Source organism: Brassica rapa, chromosome A02 (genome assembly GCF_000309985.2).
Source record: "Brassica rapa cultivar Chiifu-401-42 chromosome A02, CAAS_Brap_v3.01, whole genome shotgun sequence".
In the NCBI taxonomy this organism is placed as follows: domain Eukaryota; kingdom Viridiplantae; phylum Streptophyta; class Magnoliopsida; order Brassicales; family Brassicaceae; genus Brassica; species Brassica rapa.
In genome coordinates, this window is record NC_024796.2 from 13,609,005 (window position 1) to 13,628,271 (window position 19,267).

Here is a 19,267-nt window from a genome sequence, read left to right on the forward strand (position 1 = left end):
ATTCAAATGATTTATATTTTAATTATTATCGTAAACATAAAATAATTGGGGTTAATTGGTAAATTCTTATAAGTATAAGATTCTATTTGCAATTATTAATAAAATAAAAATGAAATTATTTAAGAAATATTATTTTTGGAGTAGAAAATGGAGTAATACATTGGAGTAAAACCTTACTCCATTTTGGTGTTGCACCATTTTGGAGTAAAAAATGGGGTAATACATTGGAGATGCTCTTACTCAAAAATATGGACAGCTAGATTGAAATCACAGGAGAATATGGTAATGGAAAAGAAGAATTAACTCTACTTTTATGTTTTTAAGCCCACACAATGTTATTATGATGTTTTCTTTTATTGAAGTTTGAATCCATGTGTATATAGAAAGTGATTACTTGTGTTTATTTGTACTATTGCACTGATGATAGTGTTCAATCTGATTACATGGTTGGAGAAAAAAATCAAGTTCATCCTTCAAATGGCTATTTCCTTAGTTATTGTGATGTTTTTAATGGTGGAAGTTGGAATGTAAACATATGTAAAGTTGCAGGGATCTATATTTTTTTTTGTGATAGTATGTGTTTTAACATTCTGATGAGTATTTCTTTTTACTATATGTTTGGTATATATGAGTATTTTACTTCAAAATAGATTATCATTATATTTATACTTTTTTCATACATTTCTATCATCAAATGTCCTTTTTAATGTCGATTTTGATTAATTATGCTTTCCATAGTTTGAAACCGTCTTGTAAATATATATCCTTGCATTAGATTTACCAAGAAGCTCGCTGTTGTTTTGTGGGCCATAGGTGAAAGCAGTATGTTTACATTGTCAGTATTTTAAACTTCGTGTTTTATAACGTAGACAAAATAAATCATGTGAATGATACATGACGTCCCATGACTAAGAGTAGATATGTGCCAACGGTTTTACCGATTAATTAGGGTATAGATTATAAATACTAGTCCATTAATTACTTTGAGGTGGGGGAGTCTATATATAGTTTAGCGAATGATTAATCATCTTTTGCAAAACTGCGTAATAGTAATGTATTATTACATTTTTGGAACTCATGAAAAGTGACTGGGCTTTTACATAGGGGACTGAAGTCTAATACGGGCCTCAGATTCTATAATAACTTTTAGACCCAAAGACTTTTTATATAGTTCGACATTATATAGTCTACGCTTTCTGTCAACATCGTCTGTGAACTGGACAGACACCGGGAGGTCCAGGACACTCGAGTCTATCATCCACACCATAATTTTGGTCTTATTAAAGTTTTTTTCTTTTGGTTATGTTGTTTGAAGCCAATAATTTAGAACTTGGATGGATACTTTGTGTGGTTTATTCATCCAGCTTAAGAATGTAACCCTGTAACGTTGTTGACAAAATATCTACAAAAAGAAAAATACTTGTAAGCTTGTAAGACCATCCACAACGGGATTCCTTAAAGGAATCCTTAGTGCAAATCCTTGGGTTTGTTTTAATAAAGTATTATTAATTATCCTAATTGAACTAAGGATTGGTCCGTGGAGAAGGATTTTAAGGATCAAGTCCTTGTGTACGTGTCATCGCTTGAGTGGGTCGGTCTCGGTTTAGGGATTGGCTTGGGTAAAAAAAAAGAAAAACATTCTCGACCGAAGGAAAAAAAAAAAGAGCTCTGGAGATAAAGGCGACATCGCGGCGATCTCTCTCTCTCAGCTTGACGAAGGTAAATCCAGGCCTTAAAGTTGTAGATTTCTCGATTAAGATCAGTTTCCATCTTGTTTGTTGTCTAAAAAGGGCTGGGTTGTGTAGTTTCGATCGATTTGGGAAAAGTTTAGAAATTAGGGTTTGAAAACTATTTGGGAGAAAATCGATTTCGGGATTCTTTACTTTTGTAGATATGGTTTCCAAACAATTTCGGTTTCAATTGGAGGCAAATCTTCTCTTTATTTCTTATACGGTTTGAAATTTCATTTTTTGTTTCAATCGATTAACCGTTTCAAAACCTTTTATTTTTGAATCGAAACCTGTTCTTATTGATTTGTCATTTTTAATGTTTGCAATCGATTACGACGAGATTGTGTTATCTTAGGATTATTTGTGTTCGATTTCAATCTGTTCTTATGGATTTGTCATATTTGTTCTTATAAAATGATAATATTGGTTCCTTGGTCATTGGTTTGATGATGATTATTGTTTATTGGTCGTTGGTTTGATGTTGGTTTGATGTTGGTTTGATACTCTTACAATCCGAGCCCATCTTACCATCCTTGGTAGTTGGTTTGCTGTATATAACTTGCATCATTTCTTTCAGGTAAACGAATATGGGACAGGATTACAGTTACAGCCAGCCATCTTCATCATCAAACTCTGTAGACATAACCTCCCTCCTTGAAGCAGAATGTCAGATGTACGCGGATGAAGCTGAGAGTAGCTACTTCAATGCTATGGCGACTGAGTACCAAGCTCAACCAGAGGCTGATGATGGAATCCCGACTACATGCTACTGTGGTGCGGAGCCTGTTATCCGATACTCTTACACTCCTAAAAACCCATACAGACGGTACTTTACGTGCGACAATGCTGAGGATGGAGACTGCCACGTTTGGAAATGGTGGGACGTGGCGGCCATGGAGGAGATGAGGGACTTTCAGAGGGAGCTTAGGCAGCTTAAGGGTCAAGTTAATGAGAGTGAGCATAAGCTGTGTATCCTCGAGAAGACAGTATCCGAGTTTTCAAAGAAGGAAGCAGGAGTTAAGCTAATGGTCTTTAGCTTAGTTTTAATAGGGTTGGTGTTACTGATTCTGCGTGGTGAGCTTCTGTTCCTTGTGATTCTTTCATCTCAGTTGGTTAGCAATATGATAGTTTCATCTCATTTTTCAGGAATATTTGGAAATGGTTCAAAGGAATGTCGCGCGTTTCTGTAATAAGGTAAGATATTGGTATTTTTTTCGTAGGGTATGTACTTAGTATTTTGAATTTGCCTAGGTTGAATTTTGCAAGCTAAAATCATTTAATGAATTGGTGTTAAATGATAATATTTTGCTATCAACCTTCCTATCTGTTCTGATTTGATTGGCTTTTATTGCTTCTTAGTTAGTACTTAAACTTAGTCGAATAGTTAATGTTCCAGCTTCCCAACTGCTTTGATTTGATTGCCTTAATTAGCTCTAAGTCATAGAAGGCTTACTTAAGCCTCTGTGTCGCTAGTAGAGAGGCACAGAGCAACCATGGCTAACTCGTCAAGCTATGTTAACCTACTACATAGTCAACATCCAGTTGACCTTGAATCACCCGAACCTTTTTGGTTCGGTAGCCAAGGTGCTGATGAGGCTTATGGGATGTCTGGTAGCCAAGTTCCTGATACAGACGCTGCTGTGAAGTCAACTCCCCAAGCTGCTGAGAGGAGGAAATGGACTCAGATAGAGGATAAAATCCTTATTGGAGCATGGCTTAACACCAGTAAAGACCCGGTCGTGAGCAATGAGCAGAGAGCTGGAGCATTCTGGAAGCGGATTGTAGAGTACTACAACGCAAGCCCTCTCCTGGTTGGCAAAATAGAGAGAGAGCTGGTTCCTTGCAAGCAGAGATGGGCTCGGATTAACGAGCAAGTATCGAAGTTTGCTGGATGCTATGATGCGGCTCTTCGGGAGCAAAGAAGTGGTCAAAATGATGATGATGTGATGAAAGCTGCCTTAGACTTATTCTTCAACAATTACGAGTCCCAGTTCAAAATGGATCACTGCTGGAGGGAGCTGAGGCATGACCAGAAATGGTGGTCCATGTTTAAGGGTAAGGACAGTGGTAAGGAGAAGCGCAAAGTGGTGGATGTTGATACAGAAGAAGAGGCTGAGGGTAGACCTCTCGGAGTGAAGGCTGCAAAAGCTGATCTTAAGAAGAAGAAGAGTGGCAGAGAACAGGAGTTGTCAAAGTTACAAGGCGTTTTAGAACTGAAAGGACAACTGTCTAGGCAAAAGATCCTTGAACGTTTACTCGCGAAAAAGGAGCCTCTCTCTGAGATGGAAACAACTCTAAAACTCAAACTAATGTCTGAATTGATTTGATGTTTATCTGTTTGGTTTAAGGTATTACTGTTGTTTTGAGTACTAATTTCTTTAAAACTAAACTAACTCTTCTCTTGATTCTCCTTGTTTCAGGTTAAGGCTGAAGTTGTCACGGGTGCATTGAAGCTTGGGAAAGTCACGGGTGCATTAGGAGTAGGGAAAGTCACGGGTGCCTTAGGAGTACTGAAACTCACGGGTTCATCTCTTTCAGTTTATGTAGTATAAGTAGTTCTCGTTTGGTCTTTAGCTATGTATCACCTTCTCTTTCTTTCCTCTTCATCAAAACTTGACTTATGTTCTTGTGGTTTCTCGGAGATGTTGTAAGATGTTGCTACCATGATCTGCTAAAGTTCACAAAACCTGCTGATCTCTTGTAATATTTGCGTGTAAGAAGTTCTTCTCTTGATTCTCTTTGTTTCAATATTAAATCTTGCTAGAATGTTATTGTTAACAGGATGATCTCTTCATTCTGTTTCTATCGATATTAAAACTTGGTAGAATGTTATTGTAAAAAGGAGGTTCTCTTGGTAGTCTTTGAACTCAAATACTTGGTAGAATATTACAACTTGATATACTGTTTTAGTAAAAAGGATATTAAGACTTCTCTTGCTAGAAACCAAACGAATACACTCTTAATTTTAAGCGTAGGACTATTGATTATGTTAAGATAATGGGACGTACGGTGTTATGTAAAATTGATACATGCATGGTTTGCATGGGAATTAGAAACTGATCTAGGTACATGAAAAGTGAAAACAAAGCACTACCACTAATAAAAATCACACAATAACTATTTTTAGTTTTAGACAACAATGGAATTTATCTCTATTTAAAATTAACTAATAAGTATAAAAGAAAAACATTACAAGTCCAGGAGTCAATTAGTTTATATATTCACAATAAAATCAAATAAGGTTTTTGTTTATATAAAACCGGTTGAAAATTTAGCAGAATTAGACAGTATAAATATACAAAAAAATATGTCATGTTCTAAATTTTAAAATGTATCTTTGGAGAAAGTGACAGTAAAAAAACCTTATATATATAAATGTATAACTTATACATAATTTGAGATTATACGTAAAAAAACGTATATGGGAAAAAACTTATACATATAAATAACTTATACATAATTTGAGATTATACATGAAAATCAACTTATATGGGAAATAACTCAAGCAGGATGTCATCATCTTCATCCGATGGATTGGAAGAAAGATTAGACGAAGTTTTCGACGATATTTGCGAAGATACATTCAACGACATTCTCGAGGCCCAAACCAAGAAGCAAAAGAAACGTGCTTATATAGAACGAAACCGTGAAGCAGGACACAACCGTTTATGGAATGACTACTTCACCGAAAATCCGACATATGAGGCACATTTTTTCAGACGCCGTTTCCGTATGAACAAGGAATTATTCATGCGTATTGTATATGGCCTCTCACAGAACGTTCCATTCTTTCAACAAAGAAGAGATGCTACCGGGAGGCTTGGTCTTTCTCCACTACAAAAATGTACGGCAGCAATTCGTATGCTTGCTTATGGTTCTGCGGCTGACGCGGTAGACGAATATCTCCGACTAGGTGAGAGCACGGCACTTTCCTGTTTACATAATTTCACTGACGGAATAATACATTTATTTGGAAATGAGTATCTACGAAGACCCACAGCAGAGGATCTTCAGCGACTACTCGATATTGGAGAGACACGCGGGTTTCCTGGGATGGTTGGAAGCATTGACTGTATGCATTGGGAGTGGAAAAATTGCCCAACCTCTTGGAAAGGACAGTATGCACGTGGATCAAGCAAACCGACAATTGTCTTAGAGGCTGTAGCTTCACAAGATCTTTGGATATGGCACGCTTTTTTTGGTCCTCCAGGTACCTTAAACGATATTAATGTCCTTGATCGGTCTCCTGTTTTTGATGACATTATAGAAGGTCGAGCTCCAAGGTTAGAGTACGTGGTCAACGGACACAAATATAAGTTTGCTTACTACCTCACGGACGGTATATATCCAAAATGGTCAACATTTATCCAATCTATCACACTTCCTCAAGGTCCGAAAGCAAACTTATTTGCTAAAGTTCAAGAATCAGCCCGTAAAGATGTGGAGCGGGCTTTTGGAGTATTGCAAGCCCGATTTGCGATTGTCAAAAACCCGGCTCTTACATGGGACAAAGAAAAGATAGCGAAAATTATGCGAGCATGTATCATACTACACAATATGATAGTTGAAAATGAACGCAATGGATATGCTCAAATCGACATCTCGGAATTTGAAGAAGGAAACGTCACCAGAAGTTCACAGGTGGAAACCGAAACCGACAGGCCTACAAATCTCAACAACATATTTGTCAATCAAAATCAGAAAGATCTTCGGGATAGGCGTATACATGAACAATTGAAAAAAGATTTAGTTGAGCATATTTGGAACAAATTTGGTGATGAAGATTAATAATTATTGTATCTTTGAGTTTAATTATTGTATTTTTTTCCATCATGCAATAAATAAAAAATAAATTTCAATTTAAAAAAATTAATTATTTTTTTATTCCTAAGGACTCCTAATTGGAAATCACCATTGCACACATTATTTTGACTAAAATCCTTAACTATTCAAAAAAAAAAAAAATTTATTAAACTAATCCTAAAGACTTCTCCCACAAATCCACCATTGTGGATGCTCTAAAGAGTTCCCAAGCTGATCCACATAAAAAAAAGAAATATACTTATGTATCAAATATAAAAATATGGAAACATATATAAGTGGGTGAAGAAGATAGAATAGAATAGAAGAAGAGGTGAGAGAAGACCAATGTTCACAGCGTTTGCAGTCAACGCGCGTTCTCAGATTTTCGCTTTCCCAGCGATCAGTTTCCGCCTCCGTATAAATACCTTACGTCAATCTTCTTCTTCTCTTCTCCTCCTCAACAAAACCTTCTCCACTCAACGACCCGAGTCTCGCCCTCGTTCTTCTTCTTCTTCTTCCAGTCCAATCTCTGCGACCATGGGATCTTCCAAGGACCGACTTCAGTATCCTTCAGCTCGGCGTGATGACTCCGTCGTCGAGGATTATCACGGCCTCAAGATCAAAGATCCCTATCGTTGGTTAGAGGATCCTGACGCTGAAGAAGTGAAGGAGTTTGTGCAAAACCAAGTCAGACTTACAGATTCAGTTCTCGAAAACTGCGAAACTAAAGAGAAGCTCCGTCACAATATAACCTCCCTTATCGATCATCCACGCTACGGTTCACCGTTCAGACGAGGGGACAGGTTCTTTTACTTCCACAACACCGGTCTACAAGCACACAGTGTTCTGTACATGCAGGTCAGACACACATGTCTGTTTTGTAACTCTCCTCCACATTTGTTTTTTTTTATTCATTTGACTTTTGACTGGTGTCGTGTTTCCAGGATGATTTAGAAGCTGAGCCTGAGGTCTTGCTTGATCCCAACACTCTTAGCGATGATGGGACAGTGTCCTTAAACACGCTTTCTATCAGCGAGGATGCTAAGTACTTGGCCTATGGTCTTAGTTCAAGTGGTAGTGACTGGGTGACGATTAAGGTGATCAAGATCGAGGATAAGAAAGTGGAGCCTGATACTTTATCATGGGTATGCTCATTACACCTGGTTCATTAAGTTCTTCTACCATATATACTTGATGATCCTTTTGTGTTGAACAGGTTAAGTTCAGTGGGATTACATGGACGCATGATACTAAAGGATTTTTCTACGGTCGTTACCCTGCCCCCAAGTAAGTCAAATACATGTGTTGGAAGAAGACTTTTATTGTAGTTCAGATAGCTTAGCTGCTCTGCCATTTTTGATCTGCAGGGATGGAGAGGGTATTGATGCTGGCACCGAGACGAATTCGAATCTTTATCATGAGATGTACTACCATTTCCTTGGGACAGATCAGTCTCAAGATATCTTGTGCTGGAGAGATCATGAGAATCCCAAGTATATGTTCGGAGCTGAAGTCACCGATGATGGGAAGGTAACACAACCATGTTCTTTATCTGGAACCTTAGTTATTATTATTAGCTATTTAAATTTCATCATGTTGTTTCTTCATGCAGTACCTAATCATGAGCATTGGAGAGGGTTGTGACCCTGTCAACAAATTATACTACTGCGACCTTTCTTCACTTTCAGGAGGTCTTGAGAGTTTCAGAGGAAGCAGCACTTTTCTTCCTTTCACTAAGCTTATTGACTCATTCGACGCGCAATATATTGTTATCTCGAATGATGAGACTCTGTTCACTTTCTTGACAAATAAAGATGCCCCTAAGTACAAATTAGTCCGAGTTGATCTAAAGGAACCGACTAGTTGGACTGATGTTATTGAAGAACACGAGAAGGATGTTCTGGAATCAGCGTGTGTAGTCAATGGGAATCAACTGGTTGTATGCTATATGAGCGATGTAAAGCACATTCTGCATATTAGGGACTTGGAATCTGGTTCTTTGCTTCACCAGTTAGATGTGGATATTGGTTCAGTATCTGATGTTTCTGCTCGGCGCAAGGACAATGCCTTCTTCTTTAGCTTTACTAGCTACCTCACTCCCGGTGTGATTTACAAGTGTGACTTAGCTAATGGATCTCCTGAAGTTAAGGTATTTAGGGAGGTTGCTGTACCTGGATTTGACAGGGAGGCATTTCAAGCAACTCAGGTAACACATTCATATTCATTTTTGGCATTGCCTATTTTCAATTTTCAAGAAATCGTTAGGCGACAATTAGCCCCTTTATATGGGGATTATTGATTATATGGGCGTTTAGACCGATTTTCTTGGATGCCTAGATCGATTTTTAGAACACTGAATATGTAAAAGTTGCTTTTGCTCCTCCTTACAGGTATTCTATCCCAGCAAGGATGGAACAAAGATACCAATGTTTATCGTGGCGAAGAAGGGTATCAAGCTAGATGGATCACACCCATGTTTGCTGTACGCATACGGTGGGTTCAACATAAGTATAACACCATCTTTCAGTGCGAGTCGCATTGTGCTTAGCAAACATCTAGGTGTTGTTTTCTGCTTTGCAAACATTCGGGGTGGTGGGGAGTATGGTGAGGAATGGCACAAAGCGGGTTCACTTGCCAAAAAGCAGAACTGCTTCGATGACTTCATATCTGGGGCAGAGTATCTCGTGTCCGCTGGTTATACACAACCGAGTAAGCTTTGTATTGAAGGTGGGAGTAATGGTGGACTCCTGATCGGTGCTTGTATAAACCAGGTAACGGTATTAATTTCCTATTTTATTTAGTTTGCATACTTAGATATATAAAGGTTTTGATTGATGTGCAGAGACCAGACCTTTTTGGTTGTGCTTTGGCTCACGTGGGTGTTATGGATATGCTACGGTTTCACAAGTTTACCATAGGTAAGTTCAGTTAGCTCCACTCTCTCTCTTTCTCGTTTCAGTATCTCAGGAGGTGTTATGTATGCATAGGCCATGCGTGGACTTCTGACTATGGTTGCTCCGAGAATGAAGAGGAGTTTCATTGGCTGATAAAGTGAGTCTGTTTATATATATGGTTATCTGATGTTGTGCTAGATTGTTTTCAATACTGATACAAAAAATTTGGATGTGAATTGTAAAAGGTACTCGCCTCTGCACAATGTGAAGAGACCATGGGACCAAAAAACTGATAGTTCAGTTCAGTACCCATCAACCATGTTACTGACAGCTGATCATGATGACAGAGTTGTGCCACTTCACTCTCTGAAGTTGCTTGCGGTCCGTTTCAACTCTTCTTTATTTATTTTTATTGTATATAGATTTGATTTTTGACTATTTACTAAGGAGTCCATATCATTAAACTTGCGTACATTTACAGACGATGCAGCACGTGCTGTGCACAAGCTTAGAGAATAGTCCACAGACGAACCCCATAATCGGTCGCATAGAAGTTAAGGCCGGCCACGGAGCTGGTCGCCCAACACAAAAGATTGTAATGATAAAATTCTCTATTCTTATGTTTTTACATTATATAACAACATTTTTTTCCATGGCTGACTGATTTTGAGATGTTGAACAGATTGATGAAGCGGCGGATCGGTATTCGTTCATGGCAAAGATGGTCAATGCTTCATGGACTGAGTAAAAAAACATTAGTTACTCCTTGCCTACATGCAGGAACATATATCTTTCTCAATTTTTTTGTGTCCAAAACAAGGGCTTTTTATGAGTTACGTACAAACAAAGTTGGGCACAATGTTTCTTTCATGCTCTATGATTCAGTTCTTTGAGAGTAAAGACTTTAAGTGTTTAGTTAACCAAGACAACAAAGCTTACTACATCACTGAACAGTAATAACTCAGGCGTTGTTGGCCTAATTTGAAGCTTATAAACACATTTGAATCTTCACTGCAGCACGTGCGACACAAACATCAAAAGTCAAAGTATTATCTATGGCTGTTTCCGACAAGCAAACATCAAGATTCTTCAAAATGTAATGTATGACATCCCTTATATGGATGATTTATGAAAAAAAACATTTGAATGTAATTAGTGAAGCTGTCAGTTTGGTCATATAACTTAACTTGCACATTAGATGAGTATTCTGCACTGTTTAGATTTTTTTTTTTTAATTGTTAAATGAAGATTCATACCATAGTAAACTGTAACACTACGTCAATACGGCTTACAACAGAACTATATATCGAATAAAGTTTCACTCTAGAGATTATTTTAAAAAGAATAAAAATTGAGACCTCGAGCTGAGATCATTACAAACTGATATACTAATATGACCATTACTCTTCCATAGAATGAATCAGCTGGTTTGGTTGACCATCTCTCTTATCTCTCCACATCTCAAAGCGGTCTGGTGCTACGACCGCTAGCTCTACCGCATAGAAGAGCGTTCTTGGGGATTGGGAATTCATCTCTGAGAGAAGTGGAGGTTGTGTAGACACGTAAATAGAGCTGTTGTCCTAAGTACTGCCTTGCCCAAAATTCGGATCTTAGGTTCCACATCCCTACGTTGTCCAATGCTATGTATATGGCCGTCCATGAACTCGGGTACACCTATATATTAATTAATATATTAATTCACATTTGTCAAAAACATGCACTAGCTTTTGCCGTGAGTTTACCTGAACGGTGCAGCGAGCCAATGCATCCCGAAGATTATACTCGTTCCTACTGTCAGGACTCCATTTCCCACCGTCCATTCTATATCACAAGAACACAATAGCATGTTATCATTTTCTAACTAATGTGTAGATCAAGTGCATACACGTACCCAACAACCCAAAAAGAGTATCCATCAAGATGCCAGGTCTGAACTATATTCTCCGGGTTTTCGAAAACGATCTCCACAAAGGTTCTGTAATCTGCTTGCAAAACAGATGTGTCGAGGTATATTCCACCACCGGTGGGTTGGCTCTGCACGCTTCCAACTCTGTAAACACCATCAATCTTGAAGTAGTCCGCTAGTTTCAAAGGAGTGTCTGCGGGCTTAAACGATACGCTGTTGACCGCGTATCGTTGCTTCCCGTTGACCTGACCAGCAGAGCTAGCAAGTCTGATGGTTCTTGTGGTGTTTATCATACCGTAGTGGTATGATCCTTGTGGGTTAGGCCTTGGTCCACTCGCTGTAAGGTTAGTCCTACAAGACAAGAACATAACAGAGTCAGACCAAAACACCAAGGATCAGATTTATTTATTTATTTATTTTATATTTTGGAAAAGAAAGGTACCTGATGGCTCGGGCCTGGTTCAAGGACCAGTCGATTTGTATGGTTGGTCCACCAGGTATAGGACCAGAGACACCACCGGAAGAGCCGCTGTAGCGGAGAACACCAGTGGTGGTGAGGACAGTAGAGGTGAACCGAGAAGAGACCACCACGTAATAGTCATGTGCAGGCTGGTCAGCAGTCACAAGGACCGAGTAAGACTGACCAACGTGAACATCGAGAGAGGAGAAAGTAGTCTGAAGAGTGTGAGTCCCTTCGACTTCGACTACTTTCATCTTGTGGTTTTGAATGCGGAAGTTGAGGGAGTGTTGTAACCCTACGTTGGATATTCTCAGCCTGTACGTCTTACCTGAAAAGCTCAAATCATAAAGCAATCAGTAAACTGGGCATAGTCAAAGCTATCAGAAAATATGCAGCCACTGACTCTTACCAGAAATATAAATATATAATGTTATCAAGAACGCCGAATTATCTGAATCGCTTTTCTAAAATATTAAAGTTCTTCAAGTTATCCTATATTTTTATCTGATATTTTATCGGAATATCCTATATTTTTTTTTTCAAATTACCCAAAAATTTTAGAACGAAACAAAACCGGATTAAACCTAAAATATTCCAAATATTAGTTAGTTCTCAACAACTGAACCGGAAACCAAACAATTTTTATATCTCTATATTCTGAAAAATCGAACCAAAAAACAAACTAGTAGCTAGCGAAGAAGCAGGAAGGGGCAAAAACCTTGTTCAACATTGAGAGTGGCACCAGTTCCACGGCCATTGATGAGGATACCATCTGGTAAAGGAAGCTTCCTACCACTATCAAGCTTTGCCTTCAAATCCTACAGAAACGAGAAACACACACATTAATTATTAGTATGTAACCGGTTCAATGTTGCCTCGGTTCATCTTCTTTGTAAACCAACTCCAATTCCCGGTTTAGGACAAACTTAATATCTCTTCTCTATTAAAAGAGAAGTACCATTTTTATCTACTATTTATAAGTTTACTAGGACCATTTCATTAATCACATAATATGACATAATAATTAATAGGAATATTAATAATAAATTAATTTTAACTATAGATTTGAATTTTATTTTCAGTTATAACAAAATCTGTTGAGAAAAATCTAACAAAATCCTACTAAATTTTTAAATATTTTTTATTAAATATTGCATTAATTAATTTCGTAATTAAGTAATATAATGCTTTCATTTAAATAAATTATCATCTACCACTAAAACGGGTTCAAATTTATTAATCATGTCAGATTTTTTTTATACAAATGAAGTTATTAACATATGTTAAAAATTTATTTCTACAGCTATATATTTTCAAAAATCATATGTTGAAGAATATTTTTTATTTGATTATTTCAAATTATGAAAACTCAAAAACGTAATAAAAAAGGTAAAATGTATAAAACAAACCCTTATATTAATAAAATAATAAGAAACCTAAAAAATAAAATTAAAGAGTTATAAAATACATAACACTAAGATATAAATTGTATATTTAAATTTATATAATAATATTAAAATTAAATATTTATAAAATAAAAATATACCCGCACGATGTGCAGGATAAACTCTAGTTATATATTAAAACAGAAGTCATGACTTCTTTTTATGTATGATTTTTTTAGTTTGGACCATTTCTAAAAAATATCATATTTTACATAAGTTCATTATTATATCCTTTAATATCTTTATCATTTTATTTGAAATACAAATGAATATATTGAAAGTGTTCTAATAAAATCTTTTTAAAATCTTCTTAGAATCTTTTTAAATTTCTTTCAAAATTTAGTTAGTTTTAATTTAAATTATCATAAAATATAATTAGAAATTAAAATTGAATATAGTTTTGGTTTATAAACGAAAATTTTAAATAAAATAAAATTAATTAATTTCACAAATACATTTACTAATATTTTTTAAAGATTTTGTTAGAAATAAATATTTATTTTAATTTTAATTTTTCAAAAAAATTTCTAATAAAATAAAAATCATGAATTTTTGATGAGTGATATTTTTATTTAGACCCTCATTTAAATTTTATATTAAATGTTACTCACTAATGCTAATATACATAATATTTTTAACTACTTTAATCATAATATCTTTTATATCTTTTAATTTAAAAAAAAAAAATCAAAATTCTAACAAATCTTTTGAAGAAGATTATAATAAGATCTTAATTGTGATAAATTAAATATAAATATTTTCAACTAATTTTGTAATTAGTAATGAAATGTTACTAAAAAAATAAAATTATATCCTATTTTATCAATTTTATAATAATATCTATCATTTTAAAATAAAAATGTTATATTGAAGAAAATATGATAAAATTATTTTAAATTCATAAGTTAACATATTTTATTTTCATAAATATAAAATATTTATGCTAAAAATATAATATGTTGGTAGAACGGGTTAATATTAGTAAACTATATAATACATGTATAAAAATTAACTTATCTTAAACTTTATAATATACAGTAATTTATTATATAAAATTAATAAACATTAAAAAATTACCAAAAAAATTTAGCGATTTGAATTATGGATCATGATTATAATAAATTAAATACAAAATTGTTTTCATATATGTTCTTTCATGCATTAAAAAATTTAGTTTAGTAATCAAACGCAAATTCAATAAGACAAATATATAATAAGCAACATATATATGTGATGATTTTAATTTACAGCATGAAAACTATAAAATTATTATATTTAGCATAATTATACAAACATTTAAATATGTAAATAATATTAAAAATATGTAATAATTATGTAAAACAAATATCTATATATATAAATGTGAAAATATATATCCGCACGATTGTGCGGGTGGAAATCTAGTATTTTTTAAATGCATTCAATCCTTTACCGTGTGATTGGATTTGTACCAGTCTCCGATGAGAACAGTGTAATCTCCGGCGGGGTCAGGGAAAGGGACGGGGATCCTAGGACGGCTGAGGATACGGATTCCACCAAAACCACCGGCGGCTTTGTGGAAAGCAAGAGAAGGAAAGTAGTAGAAACTTCCAATCTGATCCTTCACCTGAAGCATGTAAGTGTAGTTCTTCCCCGGCGGTATTGGGCATGTCGTTCCGTACACTCCGTCCACGTACGAGTTCCTCCTCTGCTGGACCCCATTCCTGTAATAATTATTATTTCAAATTATTACTAGATCATTTTACTACAAAAACTATTATGAAAATTGTTGATCTAGCACCCTACTGAAAAGTGTGCATAAATTGAATACAGCTAATATAGTTTGGTATGGTGGTGGACCCATTTACCCCACATGTAAATGTTTAGAAAACATAGTGCGATACTCACTGTGTCATCAATTATCACCCCATCCATAAGAGCATAATTATAAGTGTTGTTATTATTTTCAAAAGTACTCTGAATTGCTGAACGTACCCCCACCCTGAAAAGTTTGCATAGATTTGAATACAACCAATAGTTCGGTAAGGTGGTTCCCTCACATGTAAATGTTTTGAAAATATGGTGCAATAGTCACTGTATTAATTATTATCACCACATGTGTAAGAGCATAGTTATAAATTTTCATTTCCAAAATATTAGTTTTTACCCCAAAAGTATTCTGAATTATTAATCATGCCCCCTACCCTAAAAAGTTTTGCATAAACTTGAATACAGCTGGGAGTTTGGTAAGGTGGTGGACCATTTCCTCATGTGTAAATGTCTTGAAAATATAGTGCCATATTTACTGTGTATTATCACCTCATGCGCATAATTATAAATGTATTATTTAGTTTTTACTCCAAAAGTATTCTGAATTGCTGATATTACCCCTACCCTAAAAAAGTTTGCATAAAATTGAATACAGCTGATATAGTTTGGTAAGGTGGTGGACCATTCCCTCACATGTTTGATAATATAGTGCAATAGTCACTGTAACACTATCACCCCATGCATAATAAAAGCATAAATCAGAATTTATTTTATAATGTGTTTTAATTAAATTTTAACCCCAATCACCGCAACTAATCATGTCGTATGTGGTGGGTAAATAGTTATTTCGTGGACTGAGTCCGACATGAAAGTGGCCAAAACCAAAAATTCTACGTACACTTGATTGTTTTTTACGCATGTTTTTTTTTATTTTTACGTCACTAATAAAAAGGTAAGAAAGTAAAATACTATTCAGAAGCAATGTAAACTACTCGCCGACTAGGTCTAGCAACTATTATCAATCGACAGAGACTTCAATGTTAAAGGTACCTAACTTTTGAGTTAAACTAAAATTCTATTGTAATTACAAACTTGTAAAAAGACTTACCATGAAAGGAGGAAAGGTTCGTCGAGGTTATTGAAGATGTTGATGACGAGATTGTCATTAGTAACGGAGTGAATGTCCGGTCCGGGAAACTTCCCGTCGATCAGAATACCCTGAACCAGAAAACACAAACCGGATCTTGACAAAAAAAACAAACCGGAAATTTATCTTCTACGAGATCGATATTGGTTTAGTTATTAGTACCTGTTGGCGGACGCCGAGTGGGTAGATGTCACCGTATGTGACGTTCCAGTTAAAGAATCTGTACGGATCTTCTGCCGTGACAGTAAAGAGAATGGAAAACACGATGGTTAATGCGGTGGCGAATGAGGCATTGGCCGCCATTTTTGGTGGAAGCCGATGAATTAAGAAAATGTATTTTTGGCGTGATATTTGAGTCTAGAGTAATGTAGAGAAGAGAAGGCACGTATTAATAAGAGTTGACAGTAAAGAGATAGCTAGAGAGAGAGAGAGAGAGAGAGAGGGAATGAATACAAGAGAAGAAAACAAAGGTCAGTGTCGGTGGCTGGACCCACGAGCTACTCGGTGTTGCTTTGAAATATGTATTTGTCACCTACAATCCACATGGGGCATGGCTAAGCAAATTGGCCATTTTATATGGTTTTTGCCCTTAAAACATTAATATTAGAAACAAAATGAGTAAAATCATTTAGTACAAATGATTATTTGTGGTAATCTTTGGGCGATGGATTAACAATTGGCTTGTTTTTTTGGCAAACATTGGGTGATGAATTAACAGTATTGGAATTTATTTCTTTCCAGTCGTCAGTTTAATTAACTATTCTCTGCTTTTGGAGGGGAATATGTGGTATTTCCTCCATTTTTAATTATAAATAGTTTTACTTAAAAACACAAATATTTATAAAGCTGTAAATTGAAAAAAATATATCATTTAATCAATTATTTCAACCAATTATAAAAAATTTAACACTATTTTATTGATCATATAATATCTAATAAAAAATGCATTGAAATATGTAAACTACTTATATTATAAAACAAACTTTTTTTACTAGAACTATTTACATTTAGAAATAGAGGAAGTAATTTATTAGGCACACAACACAGATTCGTTTATTTTTGTCTTATAAGATTTACTCTAAAACTCTTACAAGACAAAACACTAATATGTTAAATCAGAAAATTGCTTTTGCTAAATTAAATGTTTGGACAATTTTATAAAATTTATGGCAAAATAAACCATATTGAAGAAAGAGTCAACAAAAAATATATTGAAATTTCAAAAATGAATCATTTTAGTAGTAAAAAAAAATTAAAAGAGTAAATCTGATGTTTTTAATGATCTAAAACCATATGTAAATTTTTTAAAAATAATAATATTATTTCAATTGTAGAAAATGAAATTTAATTAGTGTTTATAAATTTGTTGATAAATACTTTTAAATCTAAAAATAAATTTTTATTAGTATTTACAAATAATAGTCTTTTATTATAAAATAGACTACCATCGTTTTATCTTTTCTTTTTGGGGGTTCTTGTGTACCCCTTTAAAACTGCTGGAAGATGAAAAAATGGGCCCAATTAATTCCTGGTTGCAAGATCAAATTTGTTTTGGAAGCTCAGCAATCAGCATTCATGATTTCATGTATTTGGAATTTGGTAAGCTTTTCCTTCACTTGTTATTCTCAATTTTTGGCTTTCAGCGAATATAAGCTCAGATGGTGTAAACAAATATTGAACTAGGTTCCAAAAGTAATCGGAGGAAAAACCTTCCGTGTACTTATCAAAAGTAGAACGTTAGCCTGACAGGGGTTTATATTTCCGGATATATCGCCAGTAACTACTCATACTTTTCTTTCTTGTGGGAGTCATTAACACATTTGTTAAAGATTTTTTCTTAGGTTCATCAACAATATAGTAGCCAATAAAACATTGTCAAACCATATTATGTTTTCATAATAAAAAAACAAAAATAATACAATTACCGAAAAATAATTTTATTAACGTTATTTATACCTACGGTAAATCTTAAAACCTAAATACTAAACCCTAATTTTACAGATGGTGTTATACAGATGGACGATTCCGTCAATTCCAGGATGATGGTGTTTTACAGATGAATCATGGAAAGAGAGATACTTTCTCTGGTCAGGGTTGTTCAGTACTTTAGAAGGATTTAAAGATCTGATGAGAGTAAGGAATGTACATGCTACTCTAACTCCTTTGCATGCGGAGATGGAGGCGCTACTATGGGCTATAGAATGTATGAGAAACTTACGACAATTTCAGGTTATGTTTGCAACAGATTGTTCTCAATTAGTGAAAATAGTTTCAGAACCAGAAGAATGACCCGCTTTTGCAAGTTATTTGGAAGATATTAAGAGTCTGAAAGAGAGTTTCATACGATCAGAGATTATTCATGTACCAATAACACAAAATACAAAGGCGGATAACCTAGCATGCAGTGTCAGGAGACAAACGTCTTTCGTCGTTCACATGGATCAACATCTTCTGGTGTGGTTTACACAGTCAATATGAGTCTGTAATGTTGTTGAAAAAAAAACCCTAATTTTTGGGTAAACCCCCTAATCCTTTAAATTCTAGAATTTAGGATTTGGGATTTACCCAAAAATTTAGAATTGACCCAAAATTAGGATTTATCTAAAGGTCTAAGATTCAAGTTTTATCAAAGAGTTTAGGGTTTTATCCAAAGCTTATGGTTTAATATTTAGAATTTAGGGTTTAGATTTTTTTCGCGGCATTAACAACGTTAATTTTTTTTTGGTAAGTTAACTTGATTTGCATGATTAGTTTGATTATATATTTTTTGCGTGGTTAATATATTACATTTTATGGCATGTTAGCAAATGTGATATTGTATATATATTGTTCTATTTTTATAATATCTGAATATATATAGTGACCGAAATATGTTATATTTAACTTATTTGGTTTATTCATCTAATTGGTTTGTTTTGATTTTATATCAGATTTTCATTTTGAACATGACATGTATACAATGTGTACATATATATAATCAGGTAATTAAGTTTCCTGAGAATCTAAAATAATCAATAATATATATACAGGGAAATGATGAGTATAAGTAGAAGTAATAATCATAATATAAACCAATGTTTTTAAACCCGATCCGGACACTAAACCGGACGACTTATCGGGTCGCTGGATCACT

General features: G+C 34.8%; 4 protein-coding genes across 5 annotated transcripts; 3 read left to right on the plus strand and 1 right to left on the minus strand.

The window, feature by feature from the left end:
• Window positions 1-22: 22 nt before the first annotated feature.
• LOC103853003 (putative nuclease HARBI1) lies at window positions 23-6,855 on the plus strand. 2 transcript variants are annotated; one of them, XM_033284687.1, is made up of 3 exons: window positions 23-2,804; window positions 2,877-2,924; window positions 4,151-6,855. In XM_033284687.1, the coding sequence occupies exon 3, from the start codon at window positions 5,220-5,222 to the stop codon at window positions 6,516-6,518; it is 1,299 nt and encodes a 432-aa protein (XP_033140578.1). In that variant the 5' UTR covers window positions 23-2,804; window positions 2,877-2,924; window positions 4,151-5,219; the 3' UTR covers window positions 6,519-6,855. The 2 variants fall into 2 exon arrangements, with proteins under 2 accessions (XP_033140578.1, XP_033140579.1); XM_033284688.1 differs by lacking the exons at window positions 23-2,804; window positions 2,877-2,924 and having other exon boundaries at window positions 4,319-4,443; window positions 5,240-6,855.
• Window positions 3,224-4,282, plus strand: LOC103853420 (glutathione S-transferase T3). Its single transcript, XM_009130332.1, has 3 exons — window positions 3,224-3,980; window positions 4,079-4,086; window positions 4,151-4,282. Exons 1-3 carry the CDS (start codon window positions 3,224-3,226, stop codon window positions 4,280-4,282), a joined length of 897 nt encoding a protein of 298 aa, XP_009128580.1.
• Window positions 6,669-10,351, plus strand: LOC103853004 (prolyl endopeptidase). The gene is made up of 11 exons (XM_009129908.3): window positions 6,669-7,391; window positions 7,478-7,678; window positions 7,750-7,820; window positions 7,901-8,063; window positions 8,146-8,739; window positions 8,924-9,304; window positions 9,376-9,451; window positions 9,521-9,584; window positions 9,673-9,808; window positions 9,909-10,022; window positions 10,110-10,351. Exons 1-11 carry the CDS (start codon window positions 6,879-6,881, stop codon window positions 10,173-10,175), a joined length of 2,379 nt encoding a protein of 792 aa, XP_009128156.1. The 5' UTR covers window positions 6,669-6,878; the 3' UTR covers window positions 10,176-10,351.
• Window positions 10,352-10,648: 297 nt separating this feature from the next.
• On the minus strand, window positions 10,649-16,558 carry LOC103853005 (L-ascorbate oxidase homolog). The gene is made up of 8 exons (XM_033284686.1): window positions 16,297-16,558; window positions 16,096-16,205; window positions 14,671-14,941; window positions 12,512-12,611; window positions 11,776-12,121; window positions 11,319-11,684; window positions 11,170-11,248; window positions 10,649-11,101 (listed from the first exon to the last, which is right to left on the minus strand). Exons 1-8 carry the CDS (start codon window positions 16,435-16,437, stop codon window positions 10,889-10,891), a joined length of 1,626 nt encoding a protein of 541 aa, XP_033140577.1. The 5' UTR covers window positions 16,438-16,558; the 3' UTR covers window positions 10,649-10,888.
• Between the last annotated feature and the right edge of the window lie 2,709 nt (window positions 16,559-19,267).